Genomic DNA, 13,940 nt, shown 5'->3' with positions numbered 1-13,940 from the left:
AAAGGGACTGGGGAGGATGGGTGGGTAGGGAGAGATAAGGCGGGGGGAGAAGTAGGGAGGTATTAAGATTAGCTTGCATGGGGGTGTAGGAGAAAAGGGAGGGCTGTACAACACAGAGAAGGCAAGTAGTGATTCTACAACATTTTGCTATGCTGGACAGTGACTGTAAAGGGGATTATAGGGGGGACCTGGTATAGGGGAGAGCCTAGTAAACATAATATTCATCATGTAACTGTAGATTAGCAATACCATAAAAAAAAAAAGGGCAGTTCCTGTGTGGTAACCTCCAGTGAGTTCCACACAAGAGTATAAAGGGCATATAAAAGTGTAGGCAAAGGGTCTGTTTGTGTTTATACAGAGGATCAAAGCGTAATTGGGCTTCCCCGAAAATGAACTAAGATACGATATGAAAAAGAACTTCCAACATCAGCACTCTCTGGAAGACTCATGCCAGAACATGATCACCAAAAAACCCCAACAAAGATCCATGCACTTCTACAGCTGTAGATGCACTCATCACACCAGTTCCTGGACTTGCCATGGCAATGAGGAAGGAGATATCTAAGCTGGCCTGTGCATACAGTAAAACAATAAGTTTGACTGGATCTATACTGTTGGAACTCAATCAAGAATTAGGAGAAGTGCAAATTCTAGCGCTCCAAAATCTTAAAACTACAGACTATTTACTGTTAGAAGAACATAAGGGATGTGAACATTCCCCAGGAATGGGTTGTTTTAATTTGTCTGATTTCTCTCAGACTGTTCAAGTTCATTTGGACAAAATCCACCATATCATAGGTAAGTTTTCACAAATGCCTAAGGTGCCTAACTGGTTTTCTTGGTTTCACTGGAGATGGCTGGTAATTACAGGTATGCTTTGGTTATGTAACTATACTCCTATTATGTTAATGTGTGTGTGCAATTTAAGTAGTAGCTTAAAACCTATACATGCTGGAGTTACTCTACAAGAAGATATGTCAAAGAAATAATCAATCTTCCCATGTTTTCTTCTGCCTGCTACTTCTATAGCTTTTCTTCTTCCTTCCTAATTACAACCCTTAAATAGAATTCGTGCCTCATATCAAATTTACCGAGTATCATAATTCTTCCAAGTGGTAAAGATACCTCAAGACAAATGCTGGGCATAGAAGCTACATGGCATAAATATGCAAAGAAATAAAAAGCTAAGCATTTCAAACAATAAGGCTTCTCTCTCACTTACCAACTATACATTACCCTGTATGGCCGCGGAAGATGACTGGTTAGCCAGAGACGGGTAAGATTCCTCAAGGGAGGAACAACCTAAGACAGGCACAGTCGCAGGGGTGTCATCTGGTGAGAAATTGGGGATCAACAGAGGTGAGGCTTAGAACCTCACCCCCCCATTCTGAGAGAAATCTTCTCCATACGTCTATGTTTTATTGCCCTGGTCTAGCTTGGATTAACACATAGTCTACAGGCACACACCTGATCATCTACATTTGCTCTCTTACAACACTAAACTATGTTTTCTACCTTTATCTTGTATCTACCTACCACTTCAGCATTTTATTAAAAATAATAATAATAAAGAGAGAAATGTGGTATCCACATATAAATGAAGTATAAAAATCAAATGAGTATTCATATTTGAATTGACTGATTATAGTTCATAATGCATGAGCAAAACCGAAGGTTTCTGTGATGGCTGCCCTTGTACTGTTCACCATGTAACTTATTCACTATGTAAGAATTTATTCTCCATGTAAGAAGTTGTTTTTTATTCCTCAGAAGATTGGAGACTGACGAAAATTAGGCTTGGGGTGGATTAATGATTGTGCATTGAGCATTGACTCCGCTATACAGAATTTTATTGTTGTTAACAACCATTTTATCAACAAATATGAGAGATGCCCTCAGGAAAAAAAAAAAAGTATACACTTCCAATGGTAAAATAATAAGTAACCTGGATGTAATGAATATAGTCAAGATATTGTAACACTTGGTATGATGATAGCTGGTACCTAGAATTGTCATATATATAAATGTTGAATCACTATGTTGTACACCTGAAACTTATGTAATGTAATACTGTGTGTCAACTACCCTTCAATTAAAAATAATTATCTACAATAAAAAAACAAAAAACTTGACTGTCTTCCTGAGCTTAGATGTTTCCTTTTCTAGAAACCCCTGAACTCAAATACTGGGTCAGGTGCATCCTTTTTCTGTCTCCATAGCATCCTGTGTTTATTCATATTGTAGCACTTACCACTGTGTATTAGAATTGAAGTCTCTCTTTATTTTTTTTCTCTGTTTCCTGACTATAGGCTTCCTGATGGCAGGGACCATACCTCATTGCTTTTGGTATTTTTGCACCAAGTTATTCCCAGGAAGGACAAAAAACTTTTGTGGGGAACATGATGACTTCCATTTTGGACATGTGTTTAAGTTGTCTGTGGTATGCCTAGGTGGATATGGTAGTAGACAGTGGCATATGCAGGCCTGAAGCTCAGGAGTAGTCTCCTGTGCTGCAGTAGTCATCTGTCTGGTCTTCCTTTCAGTCAGATACAGATTTGAGAATTATGATTGTAATTGTGGTAGCTGAAAACAAACAATAAAACATGAGCAAGGATGCTGCCCCCAGGGAGTGTTTGTTAGAAAAGCCAGGGGGCTGAGGATAGTGGAAAACATCAACAAAGAGGGAGACTACTGCATAAACCAGGCAAGCCTGGTATAAAGAATCTAGTGGAGAGAAAAATATTTTGCAGAAGAAAGAAGTAGTGAACTCTATACGTTTCAGAGAGAGCCATACGGCAGTGTGGAAGTCATTGGTGTAACTGATGTAAACAGTTTCAGAGTAATAAGGGAAGACATTTTGCCTGAGTTCCCATGCTTCCTCGAAATTCTTAGCAAGCTTCTATGTGAACATTAATAATAGAATTCAACAAGTACTCCTGTCTAGCCACTTGCCCAAGGTAGCAATCTGGGAAGCAAACGAGTTATTTCTCTGCATCTTCCAACAGCCAATCACCAAGTTCAGTTCTGTTTCTTCTCTGTCTCTTCTTTATTTGTCTTATCATTTCTTACTTGCAGTGCTGCAGTAGTCTCCTGTCTGGTCTTCCTTTATGTCAGTTCTCCACATTCTAGCCAAAGTATTCTTTTATATGGCAAATCTGATCACACTCTCCCCAGGCGGAAACCTTCTGATGCTTTTTCATTATTGTTAGGATAATGCATACTGAGGTTTAATAGTCTTGTATAACCTGGTATTTGCTTACTTCTCTAGTGTCACAGGCAATTAATTTTTTCGTCAAAGCTCTATACTGTAGTAATGGAAACTAGTTTTACTTTCTAAACCCATTATGTGCTCTTTTATCTACAGGCCTTTATGCTTATTGGTCTCTCACTCTGGAACGCTCTTCTTTTGCTTTTCACTTTGCTATCTCTTACTCATTCTTCAGGTCTCAGCTCAGACAAAACTTGCTCCAGGATGTCTTCCATGTTACCCTTAACTCTATTAGGTGCCTCCTGTATGTTCACAGAGCTCCACGTACTGTCTTTTTAACTCTCCATCATCCTCATTACCATGCTTCTTTGTAATCTCTTCACCGTGATCTCTGTGAAGACAGGGACTGATGGTTTTGCATATTTTGTATCCTTAGATGCAGCCCAGTAACTGGCTCAAAGTATATACCAAACAAATGTTATTAAGTATTTGGTAGAAAAAGTCTTTGTTTTGATATTTTAGAAGAAGGCAAGGAAGACCTCATGGCCCATTGGAGATTAATTTTAATTATATGTCCCTTCTGAAATGTCATCTGTTGTTCAGGCCTTCAGAGTCCAAATTATACACTTTCAGCTACCATTTTAAGGGGTGATGTGCTATATACCTAGGGTAGAGACCATTTAATTTCTTACTTATTCCTATCAGTTTGATTTGAGGTAAACAGGTATATAGGAGAGGGAAAGAGAATAGACAATATCTGTAAATAATATGGTCACCTTGACAGTCCTAAATTTGCTTACAATATAAAAGATAGAAGTGAAAGAGATATTGCTTATAACCACAATAAGTTTTATGTCTTTTATTCTACAGTTATTTGTTTCATTACATCTGCCAAGACAGGATTGTGTATCTTTGTATCACTGATGATGTAAGTAATTTGAAGACATGTTGCTGTTTAACATGTTACTGTTAATAGAGTCAGTTTCCTAATTATCTGTATCTGTTGTGGGTAAAGCTGATGTGAATGTAACTGTCCATAGCTGGAAATTTTTTTCTATACTTTGCATTTATCATATAGAGCAGCGAATGACAAGAAAAGTTGATAATCTGGTTATATGCAAATCAGCTCACTTTCGGTAGAATTTTAGCTTAACCTCTTGTGACTTCCACATTTGTCCTTTCATGTAGTAAGAATTGATGTTCATAATTATGACCCTTTGGTATCAAATCATTTCTAAATTTATCTGAAATATTAAATATATTATTTCATACTCTAATTAATAATGAATATTTTAATGTATGTAGATTTGGGGAAATCAAAATCACAATACATTGTCAGCTTTATAATTCTGTCACATTTTTAGGTTGCTTTTTGAATGTTTGTAGGTTTTAGATCCAAAATGCTCAAAAACTTAACAGCACCATCACGGTCCTTTCTCTTTGGTATCGTTGGTGTCAGCTTCCTCCTAGACACATTCCCCTTATGGTTGCATGGAGCTTCGTGCTTATTTATTCATGTCCAGAGAAGAGGGACTATGTCTTCCCGAGTATCTTATTGTAGGAATGAGGAAACTTCTCCCAGTGTACACGCCTGCCTTCAGTATGGACTTCCTTTCATGTCTTATTGGCTGGGAATAGGTTACATGCTTATTTCTTAATTGATCACTGACAAGAGGCATGAAATTTGCATGATTACCATAGGTCAGGGTTCTTAACCTTTGTTTTGTCATAGACACCTTTGATACTCATGGACCCCTCCCAGAATGTCTTAAAATGTTTGAAATAAAACACATGCTTATAATCTTACTACACTGATGGACAGTGACTACAATGGGATATGGGGGAGGGGAACTCGATAATGATGAATGTAGCAACCACATTGTTTTTCATGTGAAACCTTCGTAAGAGTGTATTTCAATTATACCCTAATAAAAAAAAGCACATGCTTATCAGTGCAACCAATTATATTGAAGTCAAAGTATTCTAAAAATTGATATGGTGATGCTTCTTTATGAATTCATTAAATAAGATCTAATTATGAGTCTAGTAACTAATAATTTTGAAGTGGTAATGAGTATAAATGATATTTCAAGATGTCTAAAGCTGATAGTGTATGAAAAAAAGATTTCTGTTGGTGACAGAATCATAGGTACTGTGTAATACTACTCTGATTTGTTTCCTACATTCACAATTGAAATTTCAAGATGGTGAAAATTACAGTGTAATTTTTTTTCTATCTAAGTATATTGGCCCCATGAATTTGGACCATTGACCCCAGTTCAAGAACCCTTGGCTTAGACTAATCATCTTGGGTGAAATGGAGATGAGTGTCAATCATAGTGATCATCTCAATGATTTTTATTCCTGGATTCAATTATTTTAAAAATCCAGCCATATCTGAAATAACTGATATAAAAATTAGAGTAGATGAGAAATATCACTAAATTTGGGATGGTGGATTAGCCTTACATTTTTCTGAGCTATTGTTTGATCGACACACACACACACACACACACACACACACACTTTTTGAATGGCTGGGAGTAGGCAAGAGTACATCACTTGTTCTTTTTAAATGTACCAACACTATTGATAAAAATTATTTCACACTTTATGGCAGTAGTGTTATCTTAATGTGTGAAAGACTATTATTATGGATTTATTAATCATCTTGTGCTAGGCCTTCTAATAATAGATCCCATGGAAGATATGGAGGAAGTAAAACCCAATTCCATCTCTCAGGAAGCTAACCTAGGTGTTGTTATTTTCAGGTGGCAATAACCAAACATATCTGGAGTGGACACTCAGCTCTTTCATTTACTAGTTGTTTGACCTTTGGCAAGTTAGTTTTCTTTTCAGAACCTTTGCTTCCTTATCTATAAAGTGAGGTCAGTGCTACTTCCTCTTTATAGAACCATTGCTCAGTAAATGTTATTTGTTCTTACGGTTGTTGTTAATCATGCATGCATATCATCTTTGTTTCCTTTCTAATGTGAACTCTGTGTTGGTCTCTTTTCAGGATTTTGAGCGTTCCCGAGCCTTTAATTTTCTAAATGAGATAAGGAAGAGGTTCCAGACTACATATGGTTCAAGAGCACAGACAGCACTCCCATATGCCATGAATAGTGAGTTCTCAAGTTTCTCCATATATTGCTTGATCTCTGTTTTTACTTGGTCATTGATCCATTGGTTATTTAGGAGCATGTTATTAAGCCTCCATGTGTTTGTGGGATTTTTCATTTTCTTTGTGTAATTTACTTGTAGTTTCATACCTTTGTCATCTGAGAAGCTGGTTGGTACAATTTCAGTTGTTTTAAATTTATGGAGGTTCTTTTTGTGGTCTATATATGATTCTTGAAAATGTTCCATGTGTACTTGAGAAGAATGTGTATCCTGTTGCTTTTGGATGGAGTGTTCTGTAGATGTCTGTTAGGTCCATCTGTTGTAGTGTGTTGTTCAGTGCCTCTGTCTCTTTACTTACTTTCTGTCTGGTTGATCTGTCCTTTGTAGTAAGTGGTATGTTGAAGTCTCCAAAAACGAAAGCATTGCATTCTATTTCCCCCTTTAATTCTGTTAGTATTTGTTTCACACATGTACGTGATCCTGTGTTGGGTGCATAGATATTTATAATAGTTATACCTTCTTGTTGGACTGACCCCTTTATCATTATGTAATGTCCTTCTTTGTCTCTTGGTACTTTCTTTGTTTTGAAGTCTATTTTGTCTGATACAAGTACTGCAACTCCTGCTTTTTTCTCCCTATTAGTTGCATGAAATATCTTTTTCCATCCCTTGAATTTTATTCTGTGCATTTCTTTGGGTTTGAAGTGAGTCTCTTGTAGGCAGCATATAGATGGGTCTTATTTTTTTATCCATTCAGTGACTCTATGTCTTTTGATTGGTGCATTCAGACCATTTACATTTAGGGTGATTATCAGTAGGTATGTACTTATTGCCATTGCAGGCTTTAGAGTCATGGTTACCAAAGGTTTAAGGGTAATTCCCTTACTATCTAATACTCTAATTTAACTCACTCAGTATGCTGTTACAAACACAACCAAAAGGTTCTTTTTTTCCCTCCTTTTCCTTACTCCTCCATTCTTTGTATGTTATGAATCATATTCTGTACTCTTTGTCCCTTGGGTGACATCTCTTTAGCCTTAGGAATATTTCCATATATAGGAGTCCCTCTAAAATGTACTGTAGAGGTGGTTTGTGGGAGGTAAATTCTCTCAGCTTTTGCTTATCTGAAAATTGTTTAACCCCTTCTTCAAATTTAAATGATATCCTTGCTGGATAGAGTATTCTTGTTTCAAGGCCCTTCTGCTTCATTGCATTAAATATATCATGCCACTCCCTTCTGGCCTATAAGGTTTCTGTTGAGAAATCTGGTGAGAGCCTGATGGTTTTCCTTTGTATGTGATCTTTTTTCTCTCTCTAGCTGCTTTTAAAAGTGTGTCCTTATCCTTGATCTTTGCCATTTTAAATATTATATGCCTTGATGTTGTCTTCCTTGGGTCCCTTGTGTTGGGCGATCTGTGCATCTCCATGGCCTGAGAGACTATCTACCTCCCCAGATTGGGGAAGTTTTCAGCACCTACATCCTCAAAGACACTTTCTGTCCATTTTCCTCTCTCTTCTTTTTCTGGAATCCTTATATTGTGAATATTGTTCCATTTGGATTGGTCATACAATTCTCTCAATATTCTTTCATTCTTAGAGATTCTTTTTTCTCTCTGTGCCTCAGCTTCTTTGCGTTCCTCTTCTCTAATTTCTCTTCCATTTACCGTCTCTTCTACTACATCTAATCTGCTTTTAAGTTCCTCCATTGTATCTTTCATTTCAGATATGGAATCTCTTAATGATTGAATCTCCATCTTAATTTTGTTCCTGAGTTTTCGAACATTTTTCTGTATCTCCATAAGCATGTTTATGATATTTATCTTGAACTCTCTTTCAGGCAGATTGGTGAGTTCAGTTCATTTGGCCCTTTATCTGGGGTTTGTGAGATTTTGGTCTGAACCACGTTCTTTTGACGCTTCCTGTTTCTGTGTGGTGCCCACTAGAGCCCAGAAGCTCCAGTCTCTGGAGCTGCTCAGCCCCTAGAGTGAGGTTGGGGTCGTAGGGGAGCGGAGCTGGTGCCTGGGGGGAGGAAAGAGCTGTTTCCTGATTCCCGTGTGCCCTGCCTGTCTCCAGTGTCAGAGCCAGTGGGCCGAGCACACAGGTGTGAGCCTCTGCACTTTGCATCTCTAGCTGTTGTAGGCGGGGCCTCCCTCTGGCTAGTCTGACGCCAGCGCAGTGATTGCTGGTTTGCGTACTGGTGCCAGCAGGCTAGGAGGAAGGTGCAGCAGGCTGCATGTCACAGTGGGGGGCCTCGGAGCTGAGCAGCCAGGGGGATGGGTGCCTGAAGCTCCTGAAAGTTCCCAACCAGCTGGGAAGAGCACACCCAGGCAACCTTGTTCAGGTCTCCCCTCCCCCACAGTGCAAGCTCTGTGCAAACCCCACCCCTTCAGTAGCTGCCTAGCTGCTAGGAATCCTCTCAGGCCGCCCACCTTTCCTTTGTCCCAGAGCGGCCAGATGTGGATCCCCATCCTCCACAAATGGCTGGAATCTCAGTCTCTCAAGCACTCTGCCTGTCCCAGCTCCCCAACCCCACCAACCTCCAGAGCACCACACAGTGTAGGTCTGTGCTCCAAAGCAGATCTCCAGGGCTAGGTGTTCAGCCGTCCCAGGCTTCCACCCCCTCCCTGCTTCATTTCTCTTACTCCCACCGGTGAGCTGGGGTGGAGGAAGGGCCTGGATCCCACCATATTAAGGCTTTGGTACGTTACCCTGTTTCGTGAGGTCTGCTCTTTTCGTGAGGTCTGTATGCAGTCTGGTTCAGCCTTCTTTCCTGTTGCTGTTTTAGGGTTAGTTGTATTCATTTACTATATTTTCATACTATTTGTGGTTTCGGGGGGAGTTCTCTGTCTCAACTCTCATGTCACCATCTTGAATCTCCAAAAATTAATTTTTTAATCAACTTGTTTTAAACAACTTATTTATTTTTATAGTTACAAAAACAGGAAATTAAAAATGTAGCAGAAACATTTTTAATCATCTCCCTTAGACTTTTCAACAGCTTTAGTAAGGTATAATTCACATACCATACAATTCACCCCTTTAAAGTATACAGTCCAGTGGTTTTTAGTAAATACACAGAATTCTGCAATCATCACCATAATCAGTTTTAGAACATTTTGAACATCACCCCAAAAAGAGAAATCCAGCAATCATTTATAATCATTCCTCTTTCCTTCAATCTCCAGACCTTAGCAACAATTAATCTTTCTGTCTCAATAGATTTGCCTACTCTGAACATTTCATATAAATGGAATCATATAATATGTGGCCTTTTGTATCTTGGCTTCTTTTATTTAACATGATGATTTTGAGATTCATTCATGTTGTAGTATGTTTCAGTACTTGGTTCCTTGTTATGGCTAAATAGTATTTCATATATTGATATGTCTTATTTAGGCATTTATCATTTGTTTGGCATTTTGGTACTTTCCACTTTCTGGGTAATATGAGTAGTGCTTCTGTGAACATTTGTCAAGTGTTTGTGTGAGCATATGTTTTCAGTTCCCTTGGGTCTATACCTGGGAGTATAATTGCTGGGTCACGTGGGAACTCCATGTTTAACATTTTGAATAAGGCCATACTTTCCTAATATGACTGCATCATTGTGCATTCCCAATAGCAGTGTTTGAATTTCAGCTTCTCCACATCCTTACCAAAATTTATTATCTGTCTTTTTTATTATAACCAATTTAGTATGTATGAAGTGGTAACTTATTGTGCTTTTGATTTGCATTTCCCTGATGACTAATGATGTTAAGCATCTTTTCATGAGCTATGGGCCATTTGTATATCTTTGGAGAAATATTTGTTCAAAATCCATTGTCATTTCTTAAGTGGTTTGTCTTATTGTTGAGCTGTAAGACTACTTTGTATATTCTGGATGCTAGACTCTTACCAGATACATGATATGCAAATATTTTCTCTCAGTCTATTGGTTGTCTTTTCACTTTTTTGATAGTGAACTTTGGAGGACAAAGTTTTAAATATTGATATTCGATTAATTTTTTTTTCTCTCTGTTTTTTGATGTCATATGTAAGAAACTATTGCCTAAGCCAGGGTCACAAAGATGGACTCCTGTGTTTTCTTCAAAGAGTTTTGTAGTTTCAGTTCTTACATTTAGGTCTATGATCTATTTTGAATTAATGTTTGTCTATAAGGTAAGGAAGGGTTCCAACTTAATTCCCTCAAATATGTATATCCCGGTGTCCCAGCAACATTTGTTGAAAAGACTTCTTTCCCTACTGAATGTTCTTTTCACCCTTATGAAAAATCAGTTATCCATAGGTTTAGTTCTATGATAGATAGATAATATTTATAGATAATAGATAATATAGATAATATAATAGATAATATAGTAGATAATATTTCTATTATCCATTGGTTTATTTCTGTACTCTCAGTTCTGTGTCATTTATGTATATGTCTGTCCTTATGCCAGTACTACACTGTATGATTATTATAGGTTTATAGTAAGTTTTAAAAATTTGGAAGTATGAATCTTCCAACTCTATTATTCTTTCTCAAGATTGCTTTGTCTATTCTGGGTACCTTTCATTTCCAGAAGACTTTTAGGATGGTCTTGTCAGTTTCTGAAAAAATAGTAGCTGAAATTTCGATAGGAATTGTGTTGAATCTATGGATAAATTTAGGGAACATTGCCAGTTTAACAATATCAAACTTCTGATCTGTGAACATGAGATGTCTTTTAATTTCTTTAGGTCATCTTTAATTTTTTTCACAGTGTTTTGTAGTTTTCAATGTACAGATCTTACATGAGAAAAACTTTCTCCTTCACCAAACATTAGGCCTCTCTTAGCTGTCATTTTGATTAGGCCTCATTCTTTGACTTTGTCTTTGGCCTGTTGTCAAAGAATCCAGCTAAGTCAATCCCATACCCTTGATAGCTGATCACCCTTGATGGCTGATCAAGTTCCTCATCGTCTACCTTTGATGTGTAAGTCCTTGGACTTATATTTCACTGTTGAGTACGATATTAACTGGATTTGTCGTATATGGCCTTTATTATATTGAATTATGTCCTTCTATGATCAAGTTTTAGAGGGTTTTTATAGTGAAATGATGTATTTTGTCAATTTTTCTATATCGTGTACCTATTAAGATAGTCATACATTTTTATCTTTTGTTTTATTTATTAATGTGGTATATCTCACATATATTAATTTACATATGTTGAACTACCCTTCTATCCCAGGGATAAATCCCGCTTGGTCATGGCATATGATCATATTAATCTGTTGTTGAATTCATTTTTTTTGTTTGCCTAGGAACATCTTTATTTCTCCCTCATATCTGAAGGATAACTTTGTTGCTTATGGTAGTCTTGGTTGGCAGTTTTTGCTTTGAACACTTTGAACGTATCGTTATTGTTTCCTTCCTTACTATTTTTGAGGAGTGTGAAAATAATTTCTATTTAATAGTGTCCCTCTTTGAACATCTTTCTTACTTTGCTTCCCAAGTATTTTTTATGCTATTGTAAATGTATTTTTTCTTTCATTTTTGAATTGTTCATTGCTAATGTATAGAAATAAAATTGATTTCTGTATATTGATCCTGTAGTGTACAACCCTGTTGAATTTGTTTCTTCTAATAGCTTTCTAGTCAGTTCCTTCTGATTTTTTATGTACAGGATTATGCCATCTGAAAAGAGATTATTCTAATTCTTCATTTCCAGTCTGTATGCCTTTCATTTCTTTCTCCTGCCTAATTGCTGTGGCTAGCACCTCCAGTACAATGTTGAATAAAAATGGCAAGAGTAGACATCCTTGTCTTTTCTTGATCTTAGGGGGAGTCTTTTATAGTAAATTAGAATGTCAGATGTGGGTCTTTCATAGATGCCCTTTATCAGGTTAAGGAACTTTCCTTCTGTTTCTTGTTTTGTTTTGAGTGGTTTTATAGTGAAAAGGTGTTGGATTTGTCAAGTACTTTTTTGCATTTGTTGGAAAATCATACAACAAATTGAAATGATCATATGGTTTTTGTCCTTTGTTCTGTTAATACAGCATATTACAATAATTGATTTTTGGATGTTGAATCAACCTTGCATTTATGAAATAAATGTCACTTCTTATGGTGTATAACCCTTTTTATATATTGCTGGATTCATTCTGCAAGTATTTTGTTGAGGATTCTTTTTTTTTTAAGATATCATTGATAGACACTCTTATGAAGGATTCACAAGAAAAATGATGTGATTATTACATTCACACTTATTTTCGAGTCCCCCCAAATACCCCATTGCACTCACTGTCCATCAGTGCAGTAAGATGCCACAGAGACCCTATTTGTCTTCTCTGACCTACACTGTCTTCCCCGTGACCCCACACACACCATGTGCACTAATCATGATACCCCACAATCCCCTTCTCCCTCTCCCCCGCTCCCCTTTGGTAACTGCTAGTACCTTGGAATCTTTGAGTCTGCTGCTATGTTGTTCCTTCAGTTTTGCTTCGTTGTTATACTTGTTGAGGATTCTGGGTACCTTTCATTTCCAGAACACTTTTAGGATGATCTTCTCAGTTTCTGCAAAAATAGTAGCTGAAATTTTGATAGGTATTGTGTTGAATCTATAGGTCAATTTAGGGAATTGAGGATTCTTTTATGTCTGTATTTACAAGAGATCTGTTGATTTCTTTTGCTGTGATGTATTTTGTTTTTGTTATTAGAGTATTAACGGTCTGATAAGATGACTTGAGATGTGTTCCTTCCTTTTCTATTTTTGGAAGAGTTTGTGAAAAAGAAGTATTCTTCTTGAAATGTTTGGTAGAATTTACCATTGAAGCCATTTGGGCCTGGGATTTTGTTTGTGCAAAGTTTAAAAATTACTGATTCAGTCTGTTTGTTGTAGCTCTTTTCGGATTTTCTATTTCTTCTTGAATCTGTTGTGTGTCTTTCTAGGAATTTATCCATTTCATTTAAGTTACCTAATTTGTTGACCATACTCTTATTCATAGTATTCTCTTATGATCACTTTCATTTGTATGAAATTAATAGTGATTACTTTAGTAATTTGAGTCTTTTAATTTATGCAAAGGTGTATGTTAATTTTGTTGATATTTTCAAAAAACTTACTTTTGGTTTCATTTATTTTCTCTATTGTTCTTCTGTATTTTTTTCTGCTCTAATCACTATTTCCTTCCCTCTGTTAGCTTTGGATGTAGTTTGTGCTTCTTTTTCAATTACATTAAGGTAGAATTTGAGATCTTTTGTCTTTGTCTTCTCAGACTGCAATAAGAAATTACTATAAACTGGGTGGCGTAAACAACAGAAACTTATTTTCTCACAGTTCTGGAGGCTGGAAGTCTGAGATCAGGGTGCCTGCATGGTCAGATTCTGGTGATAGCCCTCTTCTCAGCTTGCAGATGGTACCTTCTCTCTGTCCTCACATGACAGAAAGTGAGACAGAGAGCAAGTTCTCTGGTGTCTAAGGGCACTAATCCTGTCATAAGCCCTCATGGCCTTATCTAAATCTAATAATTTCTCAAAGCCCCCATCTTCACATACCATCACATTGGGGGTTAGGGATTCAATATATTTATTTGTGGGGACACAATCCAGTCTCTAACATCAGTGTTTACTGCTATAAATGTTC

The 13,940-nt window shown here is 37.0% G+C and overlaps 1 protein-coding gene across 1 annotated transcript in view; it reads left to right on the top strand.

Moving 5' to 3' along the window:
• LOC130682307 (vesicle-associated membrane protein 7-like) overlaps positions 1–11,213 on the top strand; it is a 35,619-nt gene extending 24,406 nt beyond the window's left edge. The window contains exons 3-5 of the mRNA XM_057496694.1: positions 4,079–4,136; positions 6,228–6,345; positions 11,203–11,213. Coding sequence (XP_057352677.1) covers positions 4,079–4,136; positions 6,228–6,345; positions 11,203–11,213 — 187 coding nt within the window. The remainder of the gene's footprint in view (positions 1–4,078; positions 4,137–6,227; positions 6,346–11,202) is intronic.
• Positions 11,214–13,940: the final 2,727 nt, after the last annotated feature.

This window comes from Manis pentadactyla (genome assembly GCF_030020395.1).
Source record: "Manis pentadactyla isolate mManPen7 chromosome Y unlocalized genomic scaffold, mManPen7.hap1 SUPER_Y_unloc_3, whole genome shotgun sequence".
Lineage (NCBI taxonomy): Eukaryota > Metazoa > Chordata > Mammalia > Pholidota > Manidae > Manis > Manis pentadactyla.
Note: the sequence above shows the minus strand (reverse complement) of the source record. Positions and strands in the feature narration are given on the sequence as shown.